Here is a 12,060-nt window from a genome sequence, read left to right on the forward strand (position 1 = left end):
TTTCACCTCCATCTCAGCCAGAGTCACAAACATACTGAACTGAGGGACTGATTTTCTTTCCTGCTGTCAGGATTGATTTCATATTCTATTGATTGATATTTTGATCAGATATTTCAGCAGGTTTATTGTTGTTCCACACAGTGAGGAGAAAGGATACAAACAGAAGCACAATGATGAAATCAAATCAAGAGAAAACAATAAAAAGTACAAACTAAACAGAAACAGATGAAAAGTAAAAGTCATTTTGTATAATAGAAGAACAAATTCCAAAGAAGATGTTTGAGATAAAGATTCAGATCCTCCTCTTTGTTCTGCTGCTGGATACCTACAGCGTCACATTTTGAAGCGGAGGGCCACTGACCGAGCTGCAGGATTTGACCACTTGGGAGTGAGACCGGGTTGCGCCTGCAGGAATCTCTCTACACCCCCTGGGACTCTGTGTTCAAAAAGAAATGATCAAATGAAATATTTGCTCAACAGAAAGCTAAAGCTTCATCCTGCACTATTTCCAAAAATGTAATAATTAAAATTAATTATTTGGGTAATTACGTAATTAATATTTTGATTATTAATTACAGAATGTTCCTCGGGGCACCACCCTGTTACCAGGGACTAATCAATCAAATCTGCAATTTACAGTCTGAAAATTACATGTAGGTTATTTTAACTTTAATATCTAAATATTTAACTCAAAGGGGAAACCATACATATGAAGGCGCGGATGGAAGCACTGAACCCGCCAACCAGCAAACTGTACAATAACACTCCACACAATGACCACAGAAACCGACTATTGAAAATATAATGCAGTTTATTTAACAATGAATCATCAATTTAACTGTTATCATATAATTATAATCGGTATTACCACTACTAAAGAAATCAAAGATTGGTGAACAGGAATGCCCGGATATAGTGTGTGTGTGTGTGTGTGTGTGTGTGTGTGTGTGTGTGTGTGTGCGTGTGTGTGTGTGTGTGCGTGTGTGTGTGAGGGAGAGAGGGGGGTCAGGAGAGGTAGGCGAGACACACCCACGCGAGGGGAGGTGTGTATCAAGGTGACGGCCTAGATGGAGGAGGAGGTAACGTTACAGTGATGACGAAGTCTCACTGATGACGCTACACTGCCTTCCCAGCATGGCGGTCAGTTTAAATGGACTGTGTGATTTATGATACGTGTCTAATTGCTGGGGTACCGTCATCTGGTCCCCAAAACACGTGTATAGGTGTGTGTGTGTGTGTGTGTGTGTGTGTGTGTAGTTATACAGTAATGTGAGGATAAAGGTACAGTTTATAACGGTGATGATTACACAAAATAATACTAATAATAGTAATAATAATAACACAACTAAACTGTCTCTGCCCAGACGTTTGAATTAAATGCCCTTACGTTGCGTTGAATGGATGCTGATTCAGCTTGGTCCTCGAGCTGGATAGCGGAGGCCGTGGTCTGGTCCCAGACTAACGGCGGCTGGTCCCTCGTCTGGCAGCGTACCGGATCAGCAAAGTCGACTTATGTGAAGAAAACAGCGATCAGCGATCGGTCCTTCTGCAGGTAGTTAAAGAGAGACAACGGCTGCTTGCTGTCTCTGCGGGATCCCGGATTAATTGACAATCGTTAAAAAAAGAGGGAAAAGGTGTAACAGTCTGGCTCGTCCAGCGAGTTTGAAGACGGATGGAACACTTTTAGAAAAAAATAAAAAGGGGTTTTAAAAAGATAAAGAGAGTGCTCTCTAGTGCTATAAGAGTCGTACCTTAACGGACGGTGATCTCAGCGAGAAGCAAGGAGGAGAGAGTCTCTTTGGCTTTATGGTTCCAACAAGGCCCCTGAAAAAATCTCTTTGTTCGACCACATGGCCGGACCCAACATTCTCCTCACAGGATATGCAGAGGAGAACTGTAGTGGAAGTCTGTCCTACCACTCAAGCAGAATCAGAAAAAGTTCACAGTTACAGTTCAACTCTCTTCTTCAACCTCAGTTGTCATCACAGTGGATCAAAATTAGATACTCAACTACTGTGTATTGGGTAGGAGTATTTTTGTTTCAGGAACATTAATGAGATGATGATGTTAATTCTCATTCTGAATAGCTTATTTATTAGTAAATCTCTAGTTCTCTTAAAAGCAACATCTTCCTTGATTAGGTGAAGGTAGCACTGTTGAACTTGCCTGTAGTATGTTAACAGGCAGAGTTAAGTTTCCTTTCCTAATATCCCTTTGTTGTTGTTTATTCCAGATTTGAATGTAGCACTGTAAAGGTTGCAGTTCAGAGACCATGGCATTGTTATCTGAGATCAAGAAGAGACACAATGATAAGAAGATGGCCAGAACCTTTGCATACAGGAGGCCGTCAGAGACGAAGTTCAAGATCATCTTACCAGGACTGTTCACTGTGGCAGAGGTACGAAATGCTTGGTTATAATCAATATTTTTAGTCATTTGATAGATTGTTATGTATCAAATAACAATGTGAAAGAGTTGTAATGGCTCACAGAATTCCAGTAGCATATGGAAATGTTTATCAGTATGTGTAACATGTAACATTTACACAGAAACACTTTGAGTTGTTTAGAGCATTGTCTGCTGTTTATCATTTTGAGAGAGAATCTCAGTTCAAGTCTCTTAGTACTTCGGGCGGTTATGCTGGGGACACACAGTGTCTGCTCGTCTCTCTGCTTAGACACAACTTACAGTGGAATAAGTATGTCATTTAAAAAACACAATCCACAGCAGTGATATGGTTTCTAATAAATACAGTGGATTGGCAGATTCTTATATTTCATCATGCGGGCCATTTGTAATTTTTTTAAGAAGAAAAATCCCAGATTCTCTGATGTGAATGTTTTAAATTGTGGACTGTTGATCAGGACAAAACAAGACATATTAGGTTGCGTCTTGGGATTTGGGAAACAGTGATTGATTTTTCACCATTTTCTTGCATTGTATGGACCAAACTACAAATCGATTTATCACACTGTATACTATGAACAACACCCACATGAGTCAAGGTATAATTATGCATCTTACCCCTAAACAAGACTTGGAAGTTGTTTAGCTTTAGACAATAAAATATGAACTCCATTCCACAGAGTCATGAACACTGAAGGGATAATGCCGTCAGCACAAGACATGCTATCAGAACCCCACTGACAGTCTTTCTTAGAGGTCAGAACACCATAACAAAATGAAATCCTAGCTGTTAAAACAGCTACATTCAAGTTCACAGCTACATTCAGATACATTGATAAGGCAAAAAAACAAACCAAAATCCAGCAGCTCTCAAAATTTAAAAATGTAGTAAAGAAATTTCCAGTTCTGCATGGTTTCTCTGCCTCTTGTGGCAGTACATGAAAAACAGAGTTCAGGTTACTTTAAATGCTTTACTTGAGCTGGAGCTGAATTATGTGTGCCATTTAAAGTGCAGAGAACAGATAGAATTCACAATACATAACAAAATAAAGCATGCGCCAGCATCATCAAATTCAATCAAATTAAATATTGTCCAGCATCATAGAATAAACCGAGTAGTGAGAGAGTGCATTGGGAGAACCTCAGAATGTGCAGTGTAAAACTAACTGTAAAACTTGATAAGAGTGAGCTCACTCAGATCCTACACCTCCAACACCATCTGTGGGGCTTTTAAGCATGCAAACAGACCTTGAGATCATGGACTTTGGAGGACATTTTTTTGTTTGCATCCTCCAGCTCTAGAAAGATCTTCTGAAAGACCTCAAATGTGTATTTCAGTTTATTAGGGTACCTTAGTTCCAAGGCATAGATAAGGCCCATCAGATAGGTGCAAGCATGTGCCACATCTGGGATACCAAAAAGGACTTCTGCTCCCTCGATGGCTATTCCAGCTTGCTTGGGGAGACCATCCCTGGCATTGCTGACCACAAAGATGCCGAGGACAAATGTAGTAATGGCTTCTTGGACAGCTGCAGCATCGTCGTCATCGAAAACCTGTGAAATACACCAGATAGAATAAAACGTATTATTGTACAGTATAGTAATGTGAAGGATGCATAACTCTTTGTTCCCCCTTCAAACAGAGGATCAGATTGTTGTGGTAGCTTAGCAAGGGTGTGTACAGGTACACAGAGGTCGATTAAATGCCATTTAAGGCAATTTTAAGTCAATTTAAGACCTATTGTTGGAGAAATCATCTTTCGCTCATTCAATAAAGCAATGCAGCTTTATATAAATCATATATTTGGTTCTGTTAGCTACATAATTCTATAAATGGTTATACATCGGTCATTACTTTCTTGTTCGTTCACTACAGTGTTTTTAATAATCATATAGCGAAGCAAAATCATATTCCAATAGATTCCCATCTGATCACAACCTACAAAAATATGAAATGAGATTACTCATTAATATGAGAAATATGAGATTAATATAAAATATGAGATTACAGACGTCAGAAAGCAACTACATAAAACTAACTACACTGTTGTAAATACATGCTTCATTTAACATGTCAAGGGTCTCATCAAGTTCCTTCCCACTGCTCCACCCTTCCTCCTGTACAGGCTCAACAGCTTGGGTGTGTATTGGTCCAACTTGCCCAGGAATGTGGACTGCAGTGGCTTCAGTGTGATCCTGTGGAATTCCTCCTCGATCTGAGAGAGACCAAGAGAGAAACATGGAGATGTAGAAACATAATGATACAGAGAGAAAAGAATTACAGACACAGGAAAATGAATCCAAAGACTACACTGAAATCGACATTTAAGTGATAAGGGATGCTGCACCAGAAGAATACTGCTTCTTTTTTCCACAGGTAATCAGGTAAGAATAGCTTTCATTGTGGCAGCCTCATCAGGTAAATATGAAGTAAGCAAAGTTTTTCTTTACATCTTAATTTTGGCATGTGATCGCTCCCTCTGACACAGAAGGAAGTCCTCACTGTTCAGCCTACCATTAACCAGTGTTTGCATATACAAACCTTCATCCGTAGTTGTAGAGACAGCTGATAAAGATACGTCATAGTTAGTTACTGACCATGGCAATTAACCAAAACTAAACTATATTAAATGTCCAAAATAAAATGCATGAAAACTAGTAACTCAACTTTTCAGATTTGCTTTGACCTAAACATCTTTATCTTACGTCTTCCACATGTATCATTAATCTAATGTTCATTTTATCTCTTTGCAGATTATTTCTGTTTCTTGCATGCGTTCACATCCTTTCTGAAGAACATTATATATTTATTCAGCTGTTACTTAATCAGCAGTCGTTAGAATAAATTAGCTTTAAAAGGAGAAAAATGTCAGCAGTTACATAAAAACACACATTTAAAACAAAACACAAGATATATCTTCCTGCTTTAAAACAGTTACACTCTTCATGACACTGAATGTGATGCTGAATGTCTGATATGACAGCAGTGTTTCCACATTACTTTCTATGACTTCTGGCCACTGCTTGAACAAAATAACAGTTCTTCTGTTCATACATTAATATTTGCAAAGTTGATTTTTTATTTCTGCAACATTATGAAAACTGGAAACTGGCTGGCGCCGTCTAATTTCTGGCGATCCCGTTAGCTCTTCGAACCAAGCCTTAAACATAGCAGGAGTGTGGTTTTTCCTTATAGCCACATACTAATGTTCACTTCAAATGACACTACAATCAACTAGTTTCTATTTTTGACGCTTGACGCGAGCAGCACGCGTCCCTTTACACCGACCGACTTGAGCGGATTTTCTAAATAAAATACCCCGTGCAAACTGCCGGTTGTAAAAACAGACAAAAGCGAAACTTATTAACTACGTAGCATATTCACACATGTAGAAGCATGTTTAGAAGAACATACACCGGGAAAATGGCCAAATCTGAGCAAGTAAACAAAGTGTGGCGGCGGGCTAAACGATCGCTGCTGAAACGCTCCCGGTAGGTTTTGAAGTCGCGTGCAGGACGGACCAAATACAGGAGGCCTCGAGTAAAGCCACGTGCTAACGTTCATGTTCAAATTAAACTGAAAAGACTCGACAAAGTTATGGAAACTGTTGGAGCCAGGACACGAAAAAACCACAAACAACATCCTGAAAAGTGAAACGACAGTAATATCTAATCTAACCAGCTACTTGGCAAAATGTATTCTAACCTTAAAGTTCAGACTCAACCATAAACTCAGCCTCTGGAAAAAGGTTCCCAGAATGCAAGTGTCAGTTGGCGGGATTATTGTTTGTTGAGTGTTTGTACTTGAGAAGATGGAGGGGGATCATAAATGAAAACACACACAATATATTGTATTTTGAACAAATGCATATTAATTTCAAACAATACATTTTCATGTAAAGATACAAACTGAGATTTTTATTGTTAATTTCACAGATTTATTTACAAATGCTCAGAATCACTTTTTTCAGTATAGTACAGGGTAGTGCTAGCGTTCCTAATGAACTATCATTCTTGTGACAGCAGGCTTGACTAAAACAATGATGGAGGTATTAATAAATACTTTTTCTTAACAGTGGCTTACTTTTATACGGTCATTTATATATTATTATCATCTATATATTATAATGTATGTATATTTGACCGGAGTTTCTCTCAGAGGCTCACTCAGTGAAGCTCCTCTTATCCACATAATGTACAATTCTTGTTCCTAATGAGCAAGAGACTTAGATTATTATTATCATTTATATATTATAATGTATGTATATTTGACTGTTTCATCTCCACTTTAAGACTCATCCCTTCACCCAATGAACCAATATCACAAATCACAAACTGGCCTCAAGGGGCTTTACAATCTGTACAGCATACGACACCCTCTATCCTCACAGCCTCCATTCAGATAAAGAGAAACTCCACAAAAACCCTTTAACAGGTGAAAAATCAAGGTGGAAAACTCCTGATTATTTCTACTGCTTTGGGAACGGCTGCACATTCAGATGCTGCGGTCGGTAGGCTAGCTCCTTCAAACTTCTCTGTTTAGGTTCAATCTGTTTTCAGCTTTATTGCTCAAACACGTATTACCTCTGACAGAAATAGACTGCAGTCATCAGCAAAGGAAGTGTGGGGTTTGGATTAAAGAGACGATCCACCCAGCCAGAACGGCAGGACCAGCCCACCTGCTACTTTCTTTTCATTGTGCAACCTTGGTTGTATACTGACAGAATAACTTACTTTGTACCTTGAAGAGCAACAGAGGAGGGATCCCTCTTCCAGGATGAGATACAATAAATGTTGTATGTACAGAATAGACCAAAACAACAATATGTACAATAGAATGAATAGTATAGGTAGACTGTAAACGTATATGAAGAATATGAATCAGGGAGGACATGGAGCAACTTCCAGGAGCCAGGACCAAGAATGTCTGTACAAGATTTTATTTGTCCATCCATCCATCCTTTGGTCCAGGTCCAATCCATGTGGACTAAAGTAGTGGACGGACAGACATTACCATCCATAGAGCAACACTGCTAGTGTGTCTAAAGAGACATTCAACAGCAGACAGGTTTTTGTATTAGTCTCTCTCACTGTGGGAGGATACTACTACCTCATCTTTGGCTCTGGAACTAAACTGTATGTAACAGGTAAGAATAAACCTTCATTTTCCTTCAGTTGTTTTATTGAACAAGTTGAAAATGTGTTTTTAATGAGTTTCTGCTGCTTCAGGCTTTACATGTTAGTTTTTTCATAATTAGTAGAGAATTCTTGCAGCCATGCAGCTATTGTTACATAAAAAAGGTTCATAATTCCTGAAAAGATGTTTAAATCTCACTGCACAACTGAAGTTATTCTTTATTTCTGCATGAGATCAAACTGATTTATATAGAAAAAGTATGATATTGGCAATGTTACAGATATACAGTATTTGATCATCTCAGTAATTCAGAACCATCTCCTGTTTTAATGAAACTAGATAATATATGATATTAAATATTATTAAATATGTGTCAGTATGTGTCTTTAAATGTGTTGTATAAGAAAAAAGTGTTTTTATTGGTAAGATTTTGCTAATTGTATTTTATATGATGGTACAAATGTCTTTAAAAGGAAAATATACTCATAGCTGAAGGCCAACAGATACTGGATATAAAGAGAATGTATGCGTACCAATTTATATATTTCTATTTCTATATATGATGAATATAGATGACTGATATATAATGTATAAATATGTATTTGTATCTTGATAGACTTTTAATCTAAATAGTATATGATGTTTAATATAATATCAAAAGTGTAAAAGTAAACACATGTTTTAGTATCTGCTGGCAGATTGTTTTAAAGAACTCTGTGACTCCTTAAACCTTGTGCAACTCATTAATGCACCAACAAGGCCAAATCCTAAAGCACAAAATAAGTCGACCTTGCTGGATTTAATTATAACAAATACACCTCAACATATATTTTAATGATGTCAGTGATCATTGTGCAATATTGGCAATGTTACAGATATACAGTATTTGATCATCTCAGTAATTCAGAACCATCTCTTGTTTTATAAAACTATATAATATATTAAATATTATTGAATGTATATCAGTAAATGTGTTTGAAAAGCATTTAACTTAAAATATGTTGTGTAGGAAAAACTAAAAGGTAATTAATTGGTAAAATGTATATAATGACAATTGTATTGTCTTTTAGTGGATGATGCACATTCATTAATATATTTCTATAATGATGATATATTATAGCATACACACACATTTCAACCTTAATACTTTATATGATGTTTAACATAATTTCAAATTTGTAAAAGAAAATACATTTTATAGTATATAGCAGTAAATATGTATCAGATACTGAACTTATTATAATTTCAAAAAGTATTCAATCAGATTTTACAAAAAAATACAAAGATAAATAAAATAAAATACAGTTAATTAGATCTTACAGATATAAAAATAGTGTTTAAAGCTATACTAAAAACTAGATCAAATAGATTAAGAAAGCAAAAATAAAGACAAATGAAATCAATAAGATTGATTAAAAGAAAATAAAGAAACTGATCAAATACATTTACAATGAAATTTACAAGGAAATCTGATAAAATAACAGAATAAAATGAGGTAAATAATAAATAAAAAACATTCCTAGTTAAAAACCAGCTACAGAGTTCACTTTGAGTTTACATTTAAAGATTTCTACATTTCCAGATTTATTTTATTTTATGATGTTATATTAATTATTCTCCCATGAAGGATCAATAAAGTCTCATATCCGTAGATATCTGGCAGTTAGAGTGAAGAATATTGGTAAATATATAATATATCTAATATATTGTAATCATCCATCGGCTGTTGTGTTTGATGTTAAGATCAATTTGTCCTTTGCTATAAAAAATAACATTAACCATAATATATAAAATACTTTTTCTTTTCTTGAAGGCAGATTGAAGAATTGAACTTTGTGCTGTATTGATGAGTAGTTTAGTGATCAGAGTCCATGTAGTTTCCAGGATCAGACTGAATGCAGTGCAGTGCTGTAAGCTGCTGTTGACTGTGTGAATGTGTGTCTGTGCTGCTTGTTGCTGCTGTCAAACTTCAGATGAGCAGATAGTGAAGCCCGTGGTGAGCGTGTACCCAGCAGCATCCAGAGCCCACCTGGAGGGGAAGAGCTCCCTGCTGTGTGTGGCCTCAGACATGTTTCCTCCTCTGGTCCGGTTCTCCTGGAAAAGACAAAAGGACAATGGTACTGAGGAAGACGTGACCTCTGCTGAGGGAGAGCAGCTGGAGCTCAGAGAGTCGGGACGCACCACCTCCATCTTGCTGATCCCTCAGCGAGAGAACAGCACATATAAATACCGCTGCTCCGTCCATCACGAGGGGTTCACAGTGGAGGCCCAAACAGAACAAGGTAATGAAGGCTTGGTGACTGTGTTCAGCAGTGATTCAGCTTCATGTGGAGACGCTGTCAAAGAGAGCAGAGGAGCAGAGGACTGACATTTCTTTTTGACTCCTTTTCTGTTTCAGAGGTTCCAGCTCCAGCAGCCTCCTGTCCTCCAGAGAGAGAGCCAGCAGACCTGCCAGCTCTGCAGCAAGCTGACTGTAAGATCACCTGCTGCCTCTCTGCCAAAACATTGGGGACTATATCTTAAAGCTCCTCTATGAATATTTCTATATTAAGAATTAATCTAATGACTCTGTGTAAAGTGAAAGTGTCTTTGGTAGTTGTGAACTCACAGATATTCATCACCAACTCTGCAGCTCTACGGAGCTTTTTAGTGTCTTTTAGCTCCAAGTTTTTGTTTTGGATCAAACAGAAAATCATATCTTATTTAGGACCCGTAAAAGTTTGGTGGGGCCCTGACTTGTTGTATTTAATAAGGGCCTTTGAGCTTTCATTCAAACTGTAGCTGACCCCTGTCTTCATGTAAAACTGATTGTCCCGTCTGGAAACGTCTAAGTTATACTGATGAAATTTACACAGTTGAACAGACTGAAACAGTGTGGAGAGAAGACTGACCTGTCTGTCTGTCTGTCTGTCTGTCTGTCTGTCTGTCTGTCTGTCTGTCTGTCTGTCTGTCTGTCTGTCAGTGTCCTTCCAGTCTCAGTGCCAGGTGAAGCTGCTCTGTCTGATGTACACAGTGCTGATAGTGAAGAGTCTGGTGTACTGCTGTGGACTCTCTCTGCTGATGATCCTCAGAAACAAGGGACCGTCCACCAACTGCACACATGCTGACTGACTGTTTTCTGCTCTCCTTTTCTCTCCGTCAAATCTCATCAATTCATCTCATTAATCACTTTGATTAGCAGACAGAAATAACAATTTAGATGTATTTTTTATTTTTGTGGTTCATTGGGAAACCTATCTTTTAAAAAACAGGTTCAATAAAGTACTCCAGAAAATATAAATACATACACATACACATATATATTTGAGGTTGTTAGTGTAAATTCTTTGCTACTGTAGTGTTAGTTTAGTTTAGTTTAGCTCTAGTTTATTTCCACTTTTAATTGTGACTCGTATAATCATAGAAAAGCTGAATCATTATCTGTCTGCTAGATATTTACTGTTTATATTTTCTATGTTCTTATTTTCTGTTCTTGTATTGTATTTGTGAATTTCAGTTTGGCTTCATAGCAAAAAATAGAAACACAATCAGTGTCACTGGCTTTAGTGCTGAGGCCCTTTTATAACTGTGTCAGTGTGGATGTAAAACTCTACGCTGACGACACTGCTGACAAACAGCAGAGCGAGCTGCTTTGAAGCTACAACTGCTATAAAATGATGATACAGCAGCTTGATCAGTTTCTATTCTAATTTGTAACATGTTAAGAATGAACAAATAAATTAGAAATTGTCTTTGTATTGATGATGTTAATGTATGCAGGCTATGATCCTTTCCCACATGTCCTAATATGTTGTATTATGTTACAAGTTGGAGTCAGGCTGGAGAAACTGTCATTAAACTGTCACCTTTACAGAATCAATAAAACAGTTTGAATTAAAGACAACTTTCACAGTGAGTACTGAGAGCTGAAATCAAACTGAAGTTCCTGGAATGATTCTTTAACCAGAGTCGATGGTTGTAACTGTCATTGTGTTATTAATGTGAAAAAGTGCAGCTAACGGTGAGGAGGCTGCAGAGAGGAAACCCACACAGCCCGTCTGCTGCAGGAAAGGAAGTGTTGATTCGCTGTCAACAGTTTTTTATGAGTCCTAATAACCACTGAGAACAGATTCATATCTGCTGCTGTACACACTCATGAACTCCTCAAACTCTCTGCTTAAATATTGTTTTCTAAAAATGTATAGGAATGATTTTTCATTAGTTTCTAAGTTTTGTTTTCCTTTTTTGTTCTCTGCAATCTTAACTTACACACTCTAGTAAGTGAAATTAAATGAGGAATTGGTGACAGTTTCAAGATGGTTTCACATTGCACATTAAATATTAAAAAGTGAGATTTCATAATGATTGTGGGAAGGGGCAGGAGGTATGACGGAGATTATGCTAGAGTGTCAGTAGAGGGGAAATACATATCTCAAGTTTCTCAACTGATAAGAAATTACATTGGATCATCAGAAAACTACTAATGAACTTTTTTGCTGAAAAAAACAATTTGTAAGATTGTCAACTCTCTCAAACTC

At 37.3% G+C, this 12,060-nt stretch overlaps 1 protein-coding gene across 1 annotated transcript; it reads left to right on the top strand.

Moving 5' to 3' along the window:
* The first annotated feature begins 2,272 nt into the window (after positions 1 to 2,272).
* LOC127351386 (immunoglobulin lambda-1 light chain-like) lies at positions 2,273 to 11,459 on the top strand. Its single transcript, XM_051378871.1, has 5 exons — positions 2,273 to 2,398; positions 7,430 to 7,553; positions 9,517 to 9,825; positions 9,942 to 10,016; positions 10,506 to 11,459. The coding sequence occupies exons 1-5, from the start codon at positions 2,273 to 2,275 to the stop codon at positions 10,652 to 10,654; spliced, it is 783 nt and encodes a 260-aa protein (XP_051234831.1). The 3' UTR covers positions 10,655 to 11,459.
* Positions 11,460 to 12,060: the final 601 nt, after the last annotated feature.

The sequence above is a fragment of the Dicentrarchus labrax genome, unplaced genomic scaffold (assembly GCF_905237075.1).
Source record: "Dicentrarchus labrax unplaced genomic scaffold, dlabrax2021, whole genome shotgun sequence".
Classification (NCBI taxonomy): Eukaryota; Metazoa; Chordata; class Actinopteri; family Moronidae; genus Dicentrarchus; species Dicentrarchus labrax.